The sequence below is a fragment of the Hyperoodon ampullatus genome (assembly GCF_949752795.1).
Source record: "Hyperoodon ampullatus genome assembly, chromosome: 19".
Lineage (NCBI taxonomy): Eukaryota > Metazoa > Chordata > Mammalia > Artiodactyla > Ziphiidae > Hyperoodon > Hyperoodon ampullatus.
In genome coordinates this window covers 46,669,214-46,687,333 of record NC_136932.1, presented here as the reverse complement: position 1 = coordinate 46,687,333, position 18,120 = coordinate 46,669,214, and the positions used below count along the sequence as shown (strand labels likewise).

Here is an 18,120-nt window from a genome sequence, read left to right as displayed (position 1 = left end):
AAAAATACTGAAAGGAAATACACCCAAAGGTTAACAGTGGTCATTTCTGAAAGGTGTGGGAAATGACCCTGCTTTCATGGCCTTGAAATTTTCAATTCTTTCCCACTTTACAATCACAAAATACATTCTAAAGTTAGAATAAGAAACTTAGAAGATAATAAGGAGCTTTAAAGGACACTTAGTCCAACTACTCACTGGAGCCTTGAGCCCCTTTCCAACCTCCCTATCAAATAGCCCTTGAATCCTTCTAGTGATAGGGAGCTCACTACGGGACTGGACTGGATAGTTCAGTCCAGCTCTGGACAGTTCTGTTAGAAAATTCTTTCCCTGGTGGCGCAGTGGTTGAGAGTCCGCCTGCCGATGCAGGGGACACGGGTTCGTGCCCCGGTCCGGGAAGATCCCACATGCCGCCGAGCGGCTGGGCCCGTTAGCCATGGCCGCTGAGCCTGCGCGTCCGGAGCCCGTGCTCCGCAACGGGAGAGGCCACAACACTAAGAGGCCCGCGTACCGCAAAAAAAAAAAAAAAGAAAAGAAAAGAAAAGAAAATTCTCCCTAATCCAATGCTGAAATCTGTCTCTCTGAGAAAGAATTCATTTGTTCCTGTAATTGTTTATCTCACCTTCTGGATTATCCATCATCCACTGGGGAGTTAACAGGGAGTTAGCATCATATACTTCCTACTGTAATTTGTGAGATACAAGCATCTCTGTTCCCAGTACCCTTTGCCCAAGCTGATGCCTGTCTGGTTTGCCCAAGGGGACATCTGTTTGATCCATTAAGGGCCTTGATGGCTTCACTGACTTGGGACAGAAGTGGTTCTCCTGGAAGCCCCAGACTTCTCACCCCTTTGGCCTTGTGGTAAAGTGTGTCTTGGAAAGTCATCCCGTTGCCCCAGTTTTTGATCCTCACATGCCGTGGGCCGGCCGATGGGGGTGCAGCCGGCTTGACCAGGGATTCTGGAGACTGCTAAGAGGGAGCAAAAAAACAGGGATTTCCAAATGCCTCCCACCCCAGGACTCCATGGGTCTCTCCCAGGCCCTAGGCCCTGCCTGGGCTCTGGGTGGGTGAGGTGCTGTGGGTGGGTACACAGGTCCCGGTGTCGGTCCACATCCCTCCTCCCGTTCCGGCAGCCTGGCCACCTGGGCCAGCGACTGCTAAGAGCTCCAGGTGCCTGGGCCACTGGCCAGGCTTCTCTCCTCATCCAAGGGCCTGCCAAATGCTCCCTCGGGGGAACTGCAACAGGAGGGGCTAAGGTTAGAAGTGACAGGGATTACTGTCACAGCCACTACTCCTGAGAACAGAAATCAGGACAGAGAGAATGTATCAATGCCCTCCATGAAGGCATTTAAGAATATGAAAACCAGTTCTCTGCCCACCTCTCTGGAACATTAAGGGCCAAAGCACTTAGGGAAGGTGGAACCAGTGGGCTAGGGGCTGGGGCTGGGGCTGGGGCTGGGGCTGGGGCTGGAGGCTCAGCTGCTGAGTTGGGGATTATTTCTGAACATTTTACTCTGGCTCCATGAGTGGTCTGCCCTCCCCCAGGCCTGCCAACCCACACAGGCAAGTCACCCAGGTGCCTGCGCACCTGGGGGGGCCACCACTCCCGGTCACCATGGTTCATCCCGCTCTCCCAAAGCTCTTCCTTGTCCCCACCTGTGTCCCCTGGAAGAACGCTTTTAAAAAATATATTGGTCTCACCGCCCCAGACCCCAGCTTCCACCAGGCTGCTGTGCCTGGACGAGCGGGGAAGGGGCTTCCCACACCCGAGTGACTCACTGACCTTTGCTGTCCCAGGGAGGGGCTGGGGAGACTCATTCCGGTGCTTGCCGAGGCTGTGACATTTGGGGTCATCCTGTGTCACTGGACTGCAAAAGGAAACAGCTATCATGAGACGGAGTATCGGAAGGCAGAGAGGGATCTCAGAGGCCCCTCTGCCAGCCCCTCACTGAGGGAGGGGGGGTGAGGTCTAGAGGATGGGAGTGAACGTCAGCGCTTCCAGTCAACGCGGTGAGGGAGGCAGCTGGCCCATCCAGTCTCTGCACCATCACCCCGCTCCCTCCTCCTCTTCTTCCCTTGCCTGCCCCCTACAAAGCCAAAAAGTCACGAGGGGAGCTGAACCAAAGTGAACGGCCCAAAGGGTGACCCACAGAAGCTCTGCGAAGATGCCCTCTTCCAAAGCCGAGTACAAACATGGTATAGGGCTGAGCTGGCAGAGAGTGGCTTGTTCCACCCTGTCCTCCCAGGCCAGCAGTACTGTCCACCAGCCACTCCCTCTTTGGGACTTAACGCTTTTTTATTTAAAGCGCTTGATTTATCTTGGTTTATCTATTTATTCTAAATTTTTATTATGGAAAATGTTAAACATACACAATTAGAGAGAAGAGTGTAATAAACCCCCATGAGCCTTTCACCCAGATTCAACCCAATTGAACAATTATCAACCCACGGTCAATTTTATTTCAACGTTACTCTCCCAGCCCCCACTCTCATTTTAAAGCAAGTCTGAGACCTCACGTCATGCCTAAATATCTCAGTATTTCTGGAAGAGAAGAACGCTTTTTAAAAATATATTGGCCTAGGGCTTCCCTGGTGGCGCAGTGGTTGAGAGTCCGCCTGCCTATGCAGGGGACGTGGGTTCGTGCCCCGGTCCGGGAGGATCCCACGTGCCGCGGAGCGGCTGGGCCCGTGAGCCATGGTCGCTGAGCCTGCGCGTCCGGAGCCCGTGCTCCGCAACGGGAGAGGCCACAACAGTGAGAGGCCCGCGTACCGCAAAAAAAAAAAAAAAAAATATATATATATATATATATTGGTCTATTTGCTTGACCACAGATTTAAAAGAATCCAGCCTATCCTTTGAAGAAGAAGCCCTAATAGTCTGAAGTCATTCAGAAACCATTGGTTCTGGTTTGGGATTTCAGGTTCGCTCTCCCAGTAAATGCTACAGAGAACAGAAGACACGTGAGCATCCATCCAAGAGTCACACCCCACACATGCCTCCTCCTGGGGCATCTCAGTAAGAAAGCTTCTTGTGTCCCATGTTCTTTACAGTATTTTCTGGGGTGTGTACACATCCAAAGGGAAAGGCGGTTAGAGAGTACTACAAAGGTCGCTCATTTTCCACCTTACACACACCTGTGATGTCGGAAAATAACAAATGAGCGTGTGTTGCTTTTATTATTGGAAAAAGTAATGACCATTTATATTCGTATTATATAATTAACTACATACATTATATAGTTGCATTATATGATTTATAACTATAAAGAGATAGTGTCTCTTTAAGAGAAAGTAACTATGTATCAGAGAGCAACTTCTATCTGAATCAAGTGATTCAGCCGCCCTGTAAAGCACCCTCCATGTGACTGGCCGTCATCACCCCTCTGGTCTTGTCTGGTGTGCCCCACCAGAAAAAAGCCAATATAGGGCCATCTGGACATTCAGAACAGGTAAGCCATGGCTGAGCAGTCATCATGGGGCTGCCTAAAGGGGAAGATGCTTTGGGGCTGGGGTCCTCAGGGAGGCAATGCTTTACTGCCCTTCTCAAGCTTTTACCATCACCCTTCACCCCCAAGCCCCACCATTCTTATTCATGTTTCCTCTCATTTATTTCTGGCCATAGAACTGGGGAATTTGAGAAGCTTAGCAGTCCACAGTAACTTTTAGATTGAGAAACAATGTCTTTGTTCACTTAGCATAACTATTGCTCCCAGATATTAAAAAGCTACCTAAAAATCCACTCGACAGATGGACCATAGTGAGCCTGACCCCACCGCTTAGGGCTGGATGTTTAGATTGTGTCCAGTTTCTCCACCATTATAAATAATGCCTCAAACCGTATACATGGTCTGATGCCGGCTCCGTGCATGTGTGTGTGTGTGTGTGTGTCTGTGTGTGTATGTGTACAAAAGCATAGACAAACACCTGGGGGAAATGCTAGCAGATATTAACAGTGACTAGCATTAATTGATAAGATCACAGATGATTTGAATTTTCTTTATCTTTGTCTGCATTTTCCAACTTTTTTTCAGTGACCATGAATTCCTTTCATAATTGGGAATTTTTTTTAAATTTGAAAAAATGAACACAAAGCTATGCACACAGTCCTCTCTCCCCTAGTGATTTCTTTGGGTTAGCTGCTGGAAGGTAGGGTGCCCAGAAGCCCGGTGAGCATATTAAGGTTCTGGGTACTTATTGCCAAATTATTGCATCATCCATCCAGACACGTGCAATTTGGCTAAAGCCACAGTTGTGCTTGGTCCTGCTTGGTCCTTCACGGCAACAGGGACCCTTAAGGACCTGCCATCAAAAGCAGAGCTGGGGCGTGGCTCTTGCTGAGACCCAGCACTGTCCACAAGCGCTTGAGGAAGAGGACGCTGAGGTCAGAGCTGCAGTCCGAGGCTCGTTTGGGGACTGATTCCCCTGCTGTTCTCACTCCTCCACATGCTCCCACCTCTCCATACACCACGGGTTGGGGGCAAGGAGGCGCTCTGGAAAATGGATCTTATCTGTTAATCAAGAACCTCTTTGTTCTCTTAACCCTATCTATCCTAAAGGGTGTTGCAGCCCCAGGGCTGAAAAATCCAGAAAGCTCCCAAGTGCTGAAACATCCACAGTTCCTACTTCAGCCCGTACAGACGCCTCTTAGGGGTGCATGTGGGGCTTCTCTGGGTCTTTGTGGCTACTGAGTTGCAACCCCTTAAGCGTTCTAAACCAGGAAAACCCTTGAAGTGAATCCTCATCGGAATCCTACAGAGCGAACATTCCAGTCCTCATATTTCCCCCGGAAACCCGAGGCTCAGAGAGGGGCAGTGCGCGCCGGGGTTCGAGCCGGGGCCCCGCGCCGTTCCGCCCGCCCCCCTCCCAGGGCGGATCCCGGCCTGGCGCAGTACCTGGCTCGGCTGGGGCCGCAGGCTGGCTGCGGCCGGAGGATCCTGCGAAGGAGCCGGCAGAGTCGGGGCCGGGCAGCCTCGCACGCCGCGCCCAGCCCCTCGCGCATGGCCCCGGTGTGGGCGCAGCTCGGAGGGCGCCCTGCCGCGCGGCCCCTTTATCGCCGCCGGACCAAGCAGCCCCCTCCCCGGGGCGGAGCGAGCCGGAGAAGCGGCCCAACTCGGCTTCACCCCGAGCCTGGACCCGGGCCAGAGTGTCCCCTCCGCAGGCGGCCGCCGCGTCCCGCGCCTCCGCTGCAGCTGGCGTCCGCAGGGAAGTCTGCCTTCTGGATGCCACTGGACTTTCTCTGGGCTGAGACCCCGGGGCAGGTATGGCCGGGCTTGGGTTTGTTATTCCCCATGAAAGAACAGTAATGTTCATAATAATAACTCCTGCTGTACAGTGCTTTATAGTTTACGAAGCAAGCCTTCCTGTCATTTCATCTATCCCTTACTAAATCCAGTCAAGAAGGCACTTCGATATTGTTATCCCCACTTGACCGAGAAGGAAGCCAGACAGAGGTCCAGAGACATCAAGGATCTTGCTTAAGACCCCACAGCAGCCCCAGGGCCACAGCCCAAGCTCTCTCACCTTACAGGGGCGCCCTAGGAAGTGCTATTTCTTTCCTGCATGTCCAGTGCAATTCCAGGAAAGAAGCCCAAAAAAAGGTCGCAGCTGGGGGGTGACTTTCAGTGGGAGACCGGGTGGCTGGGCAGTTGGACCAGGAGCCCCCTCAGGTCCCTTCAGGCTCCTGGTCCTTATTACTTGGAAGGCACAGGGCCACTGACCTTGCTCCATCTGTACGTTGCTTCTTACACTGGGAGCAGGATAACTCCTAGGGTCCAGACGGGGACAGGGCAGCAGCCCTGACCCCAGAGTACAAGAAGCCCTCCTGCACATACTCCAGCCTATTTAATCCTAAACCCAAATGAACGTGGAATGAAAGAGGGTACATATTTATTCTGAGCCAACTGCAACCCAGCTTGACTTTGTCCCAAATTCCATTTACCTTCACCTAGCTGTTCCCAACATTTGCCTTTGTCTGTAAAATACAGACACATGCCCCATGTTCACTTCCTAATCATTTGTTTACACAAAATATGGAACCATTACTCCCGTATAAAGTTCTTGGTCTTATTACACCTGAATGGATTTAAAAATTACTTTTCCAGACCAAAACAATTTAATTGGCTCCCACTGCTTTCAGGATAAAATCCCCTTTGTGCTGCTGCTTCCTCTTCCAGTAACATCCTCCCCCCCCACCATCCCACTGTGGGTGCAGTCCAGCTGGGCCTACCTCCTCTCTAAAGCCCTCTCCCCACCCCTGCTCCCCCCTTACACACACTACAGCCAGGCCAGGCCCCCTGCAGTATCCCCAGAATAGATCCCAGTGCCCCCGAATTCTCCTGTAACCTCCTGTCTACATCTCTGTACCACCCCAACCTCACTCCCAATTTTTGTGTATTCCTCCCCAAACCAGTGAGGAAGGTATCCTTTCCCCATTCCCTCCCTGACAGCAGGACCTGGATCTCTTTTCTCTGTGCCTTTCTCAGCCCAGCACACAGCAGGGCCTCAGAGAGAGTCCACAGAGTGTAGAGGTTATGAGTTTAGACTTGGTTCAAACCTCAGCTCTACCACTTTCCAGATGTTGACCTCGAGTAAGTCACTCAACCTTGTAAAATAAGGCTAATAACAGTTCCTGCCTCATTACTGACACAGTAATAAGAACTTTATAAACATTATCTGTTCTTTTTAGCTGCTGTTTATGCAATGAATAAGTGGATCAATTTATTATTTACTTAATTGATAAACAGAAGGGCTTCACCGACTGCCCCATGACCCCCAGCACAGTGCCAGAGGAGTGACCCTCAGCAAATCATTGTTAATGGACTGGAACATGCCTAGGACTAAAAGCAGGGCAGCCAGTGTAGTGGTCATCAGTCAGGCTGCCCGGGTTTGACTCCTGGCTCTGTCATTTGCTAACTGTGAGATCTCAAAAATTACTTAAACTTTCTAGCCTTTAGCGTGCTCATTGCTACAGTAGGAGGATAACAAAAGTTCCTTCCTCACTGATTGTTGGGAGGACTGTTAAATAAATTGACGTGTGATATTTTCTCTCAGTCACCTCGCATATCTGATTTGAGCACTTCTGCCAGCCCAGCCCAGCTTAAAAATTTGGGGTAAGTCAGCTGGTTTGCCTCAGGTCAACCTACAGCTCAGGTGTCCTGAATGGTCCCAAAACACAAGACAGTGCTAGTAAAGGTCTGGAATTCAAAGCTGAAGGCTGTAGGCCACCCTGTAAGGGTTAGGGGAGGAGGGGAATTCAGGATGATCTTGAAAGATAGGGGATGGACTGGGTCTGGATGAATCAAAGGAGGAATGGGCCGTGTACAGGCACTGGGAAACAGAGGAAGGCTGGGCTGGGCAGGTGGGATGGACCTTCTGTCTGGGAAGGGTGATCGTACAGAACCCTGCAGTCAAGCCTCAGTGTGGTGACAGGCAATGGGGAGCCACTGCAGACTCTAGAGCAGGAGCATGACCTGCTAGAATCAAGTTGGGGTGAGAGAGGTCAGAACAAGTGTGGGGGCCGCAGTTGGGGGAGGCCAGTCATCCGGGGCTGCAGTCATGAGGTGAAGAGAAGGAAGGGATGACCAAGAAGAGTCAAAGCAGATTCCTGGGGTTCAGGCCCTCTAGAGACCCCAGGAGGAGTGATGAAACTGCTGTCAGTCTGCAGCATTTGAGTCTGCAGTGCCGGGAGGGCATCTAGAGGCCATCCAACCCTGCGTTCTCATCTGTTGGTCTCTTGGCCACCTTGGCCACCACAGCCCAGACCACCTGGTTTCAAACGTTCTCTCCTCTAGTTCAACCCACACGCTATACCTTGACAATCTTGCTCAAGAATCTACAATGGCTCCCAGTGGCCAAGCAGAGAAAATCCAAATCCCCTGCTCTGCATTCAATTCCCCGGGCTCCGGCCTGGCCTCTCCTATCCCAGCCCCCAAGCCCCACCCCAGGCCCCAGCACAGTCATGCTTGCTTCTGTCTCTGAGACTTTGCCCACCCTGCCCCCTTCCTGGAACATCTTCGCTACTTCTCTTCACCTCCCCGCATTCTACCCACCCTTCCAAGTCCACACCTAGCCGCTCACTCCTGTGAAGCTCCTAGAGGCTGCTCTGTTTGATGTTGATGTTACTCAACCTCGTCCTACTGCCAACAGCAATAACAACACTGATGACTGCAACAAATGCCCTTTATGGAGCACCGACTCCCTGCCAGGCATGCGGCTCAGTTGTTTACATCTGAAAACTCATATAATCTCCTACCACAACCCCAGGTAATACGTATTCCTATTCCGTTCTTACAGATGAGGAAATTGAGTCTCGAGGCCAGGAGACTTGCCAAAGGTCACAGGGCTATTAAGTAGTAAAGCCTCCTGCTTATCCCCAAGCCCACGCGCTTATGTGCGCTGCTTTTCTGGGTTGCCCAGCTGCCCGCCTGCAAGGGGCGCCCTGCCCACTGTAGTCCAGGGGAAAGTCTCCTCTGGGGCCATGGGGCTGGGAGGCTGTGTGGTGGCCTGGGGCTTTGGTTTGATTCTTCTTGTGGTGTTATCACAGGTGGACTTGTCTTTCCGCTGGAGTAAGCCTCAACCTTGAGACCAAGGCCATGAGCTCTCCAAGCTCTGGAAGCCTGTCCACTGATTGGCAGGCTGGCCAAGTAATTCTCTCGGTTCTACCACAGGCTTGCTTCTCCTACAAAGTGCAAGGGGGTGGGAGAAATTCTAACTCTGTAATTACCAGTCACGTGACTTTGGGGGAAGTCACACCACTCTTACTTAAAGCTTCTGTTTCCTTAACTGTAAAATGAGACAATAACTTGTACTTCACAGAGCCCAGTGAAGGTCAGTTGAGCAGCAAAACCTGTGAAGTGCCCTAGACGGCCCTGGCCCAAAGTGAGTGTTTGGTTACAATAAACCTTGCGTTTATTGAGCACCCGCTCTGTATGGGCACACTGCTAATTACTTTACATGCCCACTCTCATCTCATCCTCAAAATGCTACAAGATGGGTCGCATTGGTTCCCCAGACCGCAGATGAGAACATCTGAGGCTCAGAGAGCTTCACCTGCCCTAGGTCACAGAGCCAGTGAAAGACAGCTCAGAGCCAATGAGTGAGGCCCAGCACAGGGCTTGGGTGCAGTTTATCTAACTTCCTAGCACCCTTCACCAGGTTGATGTTCAGAATATCTAACCACCAGTGAGGCATGTGCACTGGTGAATAAGAAGGAACGTTGAGGGACTTCCCCGATGGTCCAGTGTGCAGGTTTGATCCCTGGTCGGGGAGTTAAGATCCCACATGCCTCACGGCCAAAAAACCAAAACGTAAAACAGAAGCAATAAACAAATTCAATAAAGACTTCAAAAACAAAATGGTACACATCAAAAAAAAAGTCTTAAAAAAAAAAAAAGGGACGTTGGCCAGGATGCCACCCCGGTCCTAACCACTGGGCTCTACTGCCTTCCATTCTCAAGTCAGGTATTCCATATCCCCTTCCTATATTCTCCCCACAGGACTGTGCCATGGCCCTTCCTTCTTCACATAGTGACAGGTGCAATGAGGTGCCCAATAAACAGTGGTTGCATCTGATTCCAATAGGGACATCCAAGAAGCATCCGGCGAGAACAGACCTCCGGTGAGAAGCCAGGAGCAGGGAGGAATTCTGAGTTGGCAGAGCAGGGAATGGAAACCCAGAGGAGACCGGCAGGAAGTGGCGGCGGGGAAAAGCTTACCTGGAGGGAGGCTGGCGGGCTTTGTCCACATCGTTGTTGATATCCATTTCCTCAGTCAAATCAAACTTATAGGATTTGGTCTTGAACAGAAAGTGCCAGGGACAGGCCATCTCTGCGGTTTTGCAAAGCACGTCACTTCTCTGGATTTAAACTCAGAGGTTCTTCTCTGTGGGCTGAGGAAGGAGAAGGAGACCGAGGTGGGAGGTTGAGGAAGAGTTTACAGAACTGGGCCTTCTCAGTGTGGTTAGTTTACTGAAGAATCAGTACAGAGGCTAATGTAAGTCTTGAACAGCCACTTCATCAGGGCTTTGAAACCTCCGCTCCTATTTTGGTGTGGCTTGTGGGGATCCTATGGACTTTAATTCTACAGAGTCACATAATTCCCTAAAGGAAAAGCACGTAGCTCAGTGAGGACAAAGTACAAACCCTGTGAGCCTTCTGAATGGGACCTGACTGGGCCAACTTCATTGCTGACCCGAGGCAAGGTGGGGAGGAGCCTGCTGGTCATTGAAATATAGGCACCTCTGCCTGTCCCTGCAGGATCGAATTAGCACCTGTTACTGGGGAAAGCATTCAAGTCATAGCTGCCTTAAATCTTTTCAGATTTTGCAGTTGTTGTCAATGCTGTCATCCGCTCCTTTTTTATTATGGGGGAGGCGTAATTATTCGTGGGGAAAAATGCACTTAATTCTCAATATTTGAGATGATCTCCTTTAAAAAAAAAAAAAAAAAAAGAAGACATAAGTGGAGGCCCAGGACTGGTCTGGGCTTGTCCCCAGCATGCCTCCTCCAAGGAAAAAGGCTTTGTGTTGGGAGGCAGTGTGGTGATGATGTGGCCCATGTAAGAAGCTTAGGGCCTCCCAAATCTGGGTTCAAATCCTAGCTTTACTAGTTACATGACCTGGGTCAAGTTATTTAAAAGACGCATTTCTTCTTCCATAAAAGGGGCTTAATAGGGCTTCCCTGGTGGCGCAGTGGTTGAGAGTCCGCCTGCCGATGCAGGGGACGCGGGTTCGTGCCCCGGTCCGGGAGGATCCCACATGCCGCGGAGCGGCTGGGCCCGTGAGCCCTGGCCGCTGAGCCTGCGTGTCTGGAGCCTGTGCTCCATAACGGGAGAGGCCGCAACAGGGAGAGGCCCGTGTACCACAAAAAAAAAAAAAAAAAAGGGAGCTTAATAACAGTTATCTTAACAAAATTTATTTGGGAGGGAAAAGGTGCATGTTATAAGGACTGGACAGTATCATCGATATAAAAAAAGAATTCTCAGTAGATTACTCCCCACTGTCCAAAAAGTTTTGCCTTGAAATGTAGCAACTACAGCAAATTTTGCAGAAAAAAAAAAAATCTGAACAAGATGCCCTGTTCAAATGGCCAAACCTCATGTTGGCGTTTCTTAGATTTTCTACCAATTTATCTCTGTAGGCGGAAAAGTCCCCCAGTTTTCTGAGCCTTCCCAAACAGGAAGAAGCAAAACCCTCTCAAAACAGCAGCTTCCCCAGAAATGAAGACAACTCACCTTGCAGCTGGCTGTGCTGCCTCTGCAGGGTACTGACAAGCAAACCTGGGGGGACCTTCACCTTGAGAACTTCGGAACCGTCTATAACCGCCCAGTTCCCTCACCGAGGGTGGCTGAGAGGTTTTAAACCAGCAATGCTGAATTCCCTGGGGCCAGAGAGCCTCAGTCTTCAACTCGCTGCAAAGTTATGATTATACCGCAGCTAAGAAGTATTTATACCCAACCCATGGCATCCAGGGAGCCGTTTTTGCATAGAAGTCTCTTTTTTTTTTGTTTCCAAAGGGAGTGTCCCCAGCTGGGTGTACAGTTAGCTAATGTATGACTGGGAATCCTGGCCTATGAGTGACTTGATCCTGCTGTTACATCACTCCGTGTGGTGCATCCTCAGTAAATGCACCTCGTCCTGGTCCAGGGTCCAAGGCAGCGGCTCACCAGCAGGGTGGTGGGTCCAATAAAGGAGTCATCGTGGAGCCAGGTTTTATGTAGCTAAACGATGTTGCCTCACCTTCAGACTCTGGGGGATTTTTTTTTTTTTTTCCCCTCAGCAGGGAGTGCTCTGGTTAATTTCTGTCCAGACTCTCAATTTTCCAGTTCATGGCAGAAGTCCATGAAGCTGAGAAATATTGACAATATGGAACACACTGGAAAATGCCCAGGTTACAGAAGGCCAGTGATGCTGGGTCATGTAGTGTTCCCAACAGGTCCCTGAATCATTTAGCTTGAGGTTTGTGGAAGGGAAGGAAAGCCCTTGGCACAGAGAGACCTCTCAGATGTTGGTGTCACTAATGTCTCACACTTCAGCTCTGAGTAAACTAGGGGAGCATGGCAGGTAGAGTTATTTTCTACAGGGGAAAAAATCCTTTCTTATAACAGAAATTGCACTTTAACTTCTTTATCCTTTCTTATAATTCCATTTATTATAGTGCCTCGAATACAGTATTCTTGTATGGGATGAATTGTTCCATTATAAAAGTAAAATAACAGCTATGTTAGGTAAGAGTCAAAAATGGAGGGGAAAAAAGCCACCCTTGATCTCACCATCCTAACACATCGCTGTCACAATCCATTCATTTCCTTCCCTCATTATCCAAATTAAATGCAGAATTATAATCAATTGAATTTGCCTGAGATAGAAAAAAACGGAACAGAGACATGAAGAGGAGCTCAAAGATCTCTGTTGAGTGAATGAATGAATGAAAAATAGGAGTAGACTGCGATGAGATGCAATATATCAAAGCCATTCTTCATTTAGGCTTTAGCCAGTTCAGCTCAGGGAAACTAATACTGCTTGAGGAGAGATGCAGAGTCCCTGGGTTCAGGAAGTACAAAGCTTAGAGAAAAGAATGGATAATTATTGTATCGAGTGGTACATGCAGTGTTGGAGGGGTGGCATCCTGAAGAAGCTGAAACTGCATTGCTCAGGGAAGGTTCACAGGGGAGAGGACACCAAGGCAGGGTTTTGAGGGATGACTAGGAGTTTGCCTCACTCTAACCCTATTCCCTGTAACTGCTTCCACATATTCTGACTATACCTGCAGCAAATACATGTATTAACTCCTCCACCAGTCCTGTGAGATGGGTACTACTACTTGGCATTCATGGACTCCTCTAGAATCCCATCTGCTTGGCCTCAGAACACCTGGTTGCTTTTGCTTCAGAAAATGCAGTTATTCAGTTATTTAATCAATCAGACATATGACAGTTAGGCTTTCGATGCATGGGCAGTGGAATCCCAGGACGTGTCTTGCCCTTCGTTTGAGGATGGTGCCTTGGCTCACTCTCTTAGATGTTCCCACCCTGATGAAGAGGACCGCTCCCAAATGCAGTCCCCGGAGAGTGTCCCTATGTACTCATTATCTTGTTGTCAGCTTACCTCTGCAAGGGGCCTCCCTTTACATGACCCCCTGAAGTATGTCATGCTTATAACCAGCCAGCTGCCTGTGTGTCCACTGTCTACTTTGATTCCTCCCTCTCTGGACAGGTATGGAAACCAAGGCATCTGGAGTCTCAGGTGAACCTGTGGCAGAGCCAGGCAGGAACCCAGATCTCCTGACCGTCTCCCTACTAAATCACAAACCCTTGGGAGTAAGGGACCGTGCTGTCCCCATCACCCAATATCTGCAACACCTACTGACCGGCACAGAGTGGGCACTGGAGAAGCATAAGCTGAATGAATCATGAATGAATCATGAGTGGTGCCAGTCAAGGGCCCCCAGAGTAGCTGGCCCAGAGTTAGGGCTCCGTAACCATTTGTTTCCTTTTCCGGTTCCTTTGCATTCTGCTCAGGTTACTAGCCTGAGCTTCAAGGCTGCCATCTCACCTCTAATCCAGCATCTACCAAGCACGATGTTCTTGGCTCATGGCAGGGTTTGGGTCAGCAGTGACTGTCCAACCTGAGTAAAAGGCTTTGACGATGTGGCTGCAATTTAGCCTGAGAGGTCCTGGGTTCTAGTGACAGCTCTGATACTGAGCTGCTGTGTGACCTCAGAAAAGTCACCTCTCATCTCTGGGCCTGACTTTTCACATAATGGACACCAAGGTGGGGAGAGTAGGGTGGGGGGCGGTGGTGGTGGGATGAATTGGGAGATTGGGATTGACATATATATACTAATATGTATAAAATAGATAACTAATAAGAACCTGCTGTATAAAAATAAAATAAAATAAAATTCAAAAAAAAAAAAGCAAGAAACAGTGGCCAAGATAAAGTGAGTAAATGTGATACAAGAACATGCTTTGAGCTATGGGGCAAAAAGGCAGCCACACAAGAATTTTGGTCCCTGCTATGGGTCAGAGAGGAACAATTTACTTTTTGACAAAGAGCAAGCAGGTGACATGACCTGACTTCCAAAGCTCCCTTCTTCACACGGGTCAGCACTCTACTACAAACATTTGCTTTTAAACTCCCAATTCTCTTTCTCTCTGTAACATTACACTCATTTATTTATTTTCTTATTAGGATAAAACGGATATAACATAAAATTCACCATTTTAACTATTTGAAAGTGTACACTTCAGTGGTTTTTATTATATTCACAATGTTGTGTGTAACCATCACCACTATCCCAATACTCTCTTAATTAGCAAATAGCAAAGAGGGGAGTAAACATAGCAGTAAGGTTGGTGACACACAGAGAGGTTAAGAGATTCCCCACAGTCACACAGCAGGCAGTCTCTGATCTGGCACAAACAGTGATACTCACCCCAGAGCTCTAGTCTGCAGGATCTAGGGCTGGTCCCCATCCTGGAGGTTGTCAGGGATTTCCATCTCTGCTTGGCCTGTGCTTTCTGGGTCTGCCTCACCTTTGGCCCAGCTTACCCAACAGGCCACATTCCTGGGCCTCTGTTGATGATGGATGTAGCAGGTGAATACTGCAGAGGAGAAATCAAAGAGCACCTTGAAGGGCAGTCAGAGGACACGTGGGTCCCCAGGAGGGTGCAGATGTCGGTTCCAAGGCTGCTGTGGAGAAATATCCTCCCCCCTACCTTTCCAGCGCATCATGGGCACCACGCCGATAGCAACCAGCCTTGGAATTTCTCAGCCTCATCATCCTGGGACTGATTTTCCATCAAATAAAGTTGATCTGTCTCTACACCAGGTTGTAGACATGGTTCAGTCCAGTTGGCCAGTGGGAATTAGCAACTCTGAAGCTCTTTCTACAGAAACAATGATCAGAGAGAACGCTTACTAAGCCAGGCGCTTGTATATATCAACTGTTTAATCCACACAGCAGGCTGGGAGGTGAATATTATCACTAGCCCTATTTTATAGGTGGGAACTTGAGGTTCAGCGTGAAGTTCAATGGCTTGTCCAAGATCACATAGTCAGGTGGTGTTCAGGCTAAAACCCTGGAGTCGCCCTTTCTACCCCCTCCATCCTGCCACCCCCTGTGACGGACAGAGCCAGGACACAGCCCTGGGGGAGCAAGGGTCCTGCACCATATCCCACCGCCTTTCTTGAAATATTTTCTTCCCCACCCTCCTGTAATAATAATTCTCCGTGATAAGAATAATTGCACGTACCGTGGATGAAGCACTTGCTCATAACTACAGCTGGCCCGAGCTTTTCCAGTCCTCACCTCAGCCCATCCTCCAGCAGCCCTCCGCGACGGTGCTATTCTTTTTTTTTTTTTTAATCTTTATTGGAGTATAATTGCTTTACAATGGTGTGTTAGTTTCTGCTTTATAATGCTGATTTCACGAGTAAGGAAACGAGACACAGAAAGGTTCAGAAACCAGATCCTTGTCACTCAGTTCGTAAAGGGCAGGGCTGAGGCTTGGCCCGGGGTCAGCACTGGGTTCCAGATGACCCCCCACCTTGTGTGCCCCTGTGCGCGTGCCCGTTTTGCTGAAGGCGGGCACACCCCGGGAGCAAAAGGCAAAAAAGTAGCAGGAAGGAGGTGGGAAACAGGCCAAGTTAAGAGCTGAGGGTCACCTGGGGTTGAATGTCCTTCCCCCCACCCCCGCCAGCCTCTGGTGCCAACTCTGTGCAGTACAAGGCTGGCACAGAGCCCCCAGGAAGGAGGAGTCCCTGCCATGTGCCTCTGCTTCACAGAAGCCCCCCTAGAATCCTCTCACCAGCTCTTTGAGGGAGTCACTGTAATCTGGAATTTGCACCCAGAACTGTCAGACCCCAAAAGTGGGTTCTCCCTATGCCATGTGTTTATGGGGTGACTGTTAGGCAGGATTCAGCATGCTGGTGGCAAAGGGGTGATCCTCAAGACACAGCCCTTTCCTCCTCACTCCCAGAATAAGGGAAGGAGGGCCACCCTACAGCGTACCCTCAATTCCATAAGGACAGGAGGGCTCTGTCACATTTATTGCTGTACTACCTTGGTACACAGTAGGTGCTCAAACATCGATTGCATGGAGGATTTGTGCACGGCACTGCACCCAACCTCGACAGACCTGCAATGAAAGTGCCATTTTTCCCATTTTGCAGCAGGGGCACTGAGGCTCAGAGAGGCGGCCCACTGGCTCAGGGACCCATGGATCAAAACTGGACAGCCAGAAATGCAGACTTGCCTCTCCCAGCTCCGAGGCCAGGGAGCTCTCCCCTGAGGCGCTTTGTGCTGACTCCAGTACTCTGCAAAGTGCTTGGCTGTGCTGCTTAGATGCCGAGGGCACCAGGCCTTCAGGGATAGGGGCTCAAGGAGGCTAAAATTCTTCAGGCGAGGGGGTCACTTGAAGGACAGAAGGACTAGGTGGGGCGAAGGGAAAGAGGAGGGCATCTCAGGCCAGGGGAAAAGCCTAAACCTCCATTGATGCTACATGTCCGTTCTCCACAGTGGAGATGCCCTATGTCTCTGGATCCAGGGAACTCCCTTTCTCGTTCAGGAAGCTCCATCTCAGCAACCTTGGCACCTGGCGTGTGCTGCCGGCCCTCAGGGTGGCCTGGAGGATTTAGGAGCAGCCCCCCAGCTTCAGCTGGGCCGGGCAGCCTCGGGCAAGCACTGCAACGGTTGATTTGCAAGGCTTGCGACAATCAGGCTTATCTTCACCCCCTGTACACGTGGGTCTGTGGGGTCACAATGGGGCTGTGGGCTGTGTCCCAGTCCCAGCTCAGCCAGATGACCTTGGCCAGATCCCTTAAACCCACCCCCAACCTCAGTTCCTTTAGCTGCAAAAAGAGACCAGTAAGAGCTTCTCTGTAGGATTTTCCTGAGGATAAAATGAGATCCTGTCTTCAAAGTGCCAGGCACTCAGTGGATACTAGGAGTTCCTGTCCTGGCAGATGGGGAAACTGAGGCCAAGAGTAGCTCATTCCCAGGTCTCACAGCAATTCGTGCTGGACTGCTTCTTCTAGGCCAGCAGGCCCCTGACCTCCCTTACACCCCGCAGGCCCTTCTCCTCCTCCTCCAGGTTCCCTGGTACCACCCGCCGCCTTTGAGATAGTGACGTGGTTGCTCTCCCCCCACATATAACCTCAGTGCTCTGACACTGCTCAGTAGATGCCCTTGCTGATGATTAAAGGTCCATATATGTGTGACCTGGGGTCTCTTTTCAGTCAAATGACAGGGTTCCCAAAGTGTGGTCCATCCAGGGGGGCTTTGGGGGCGGTGCCTGGAATAACTTTTTAAAATTTTAATAATTGAAGTACTTATTAATGTGGTTACTGTCTGTGGCCATTTACTGATGTTCCACTTGTGGGAAATGATAAAAATTGGTTTTAGAATTACATTTATTTAAGTTAAAAAAGAGTCAATTTAAGGGGAAAATAAGCAAATAATAATGTAGGTGGTATGCAGGTGTGACAAAAATTATGAAAGTAGGATGCAAATAACTACACCGAGTGTACACTAGAGACAGGCAAGGTTGGCTCTTTCTCTACACTTGTGCCTGTGTGTGACCTGTGATGTCACTTGCCCTATCTAGGCTTCATGCCCCTCACCTGTCACAGGAAGGCATTGGGAGGAGGATTTCTAAGGATCCTCCAGTTCTGATACCCTACGTCTCACACAGGACCCCTGTCCCTTAGCCCCATGTCATTTGTTGACTAACCACTGGAGGGCGTGAGTCACACAACTTCCAGCAGCTCAGTAGCTGAGGTCCCCTGGGTTTGTCCCACCTTGAATGACTTGGAGGTGACAGAGCAGAGGGACTTTTGTTGGAAATGTCCCAGTTGTCACCTGAGGTGGACAGACCTACGGTGGGCCAGGATATAGACGGCTTTGATGGCTGAGTCCCTGGAACATGATTCACGCTGGCTGGCGCAGGCCTGGCACTTCACGGGCAGGGCGGGCACAGTGGGTGAGGACCTGACCAGCTCTCTGGGGCAGGCCAGCCAGGAATTTTCTTTTTTTTTTTGCTTTATAACAAATTTAATCAGTTATACATATACATATGTTCCCATATCCCCTCCCTTTTGCGTCTCCCTCCCACCCTCCCTATCCC

General features: G+C 50.0%; 1 protein-coding gene across 1 annotated transcript in view; it reads right to left on the bottom strand.

Annotated features, from left to right (window-relative positions):
• The window catches only part of NOS2 (nitric oxide synthase 2), a gene marked incomplete at both ends in the record, with an annotated part of 31,704 nt that extends 26,708 nt beyond the window's left edge, over nucleotides 1-4,996 (bottom strand). Inside the window, 3 exons of the mRNA XM_079724726.1 lie at nucleotides 844-966; nucleotides 1,781-1,865; nucleotides 4,890-4,996. Coding sequence (XP_079580852.1) covers nucleotides 844-966; nucleotides 1,781-1,865; nucleotides 4,890-4,996 — 315 coding nt within the window. The remainder of the gene's footprint in view (nucleotides 1-843; nucleotides 967-1,780; nucleotides 1,866-4,889) is intronic.
• Between the last annotated feature and the right edge of the window lie 13,124 nt (nucleotides 4,997-18,120).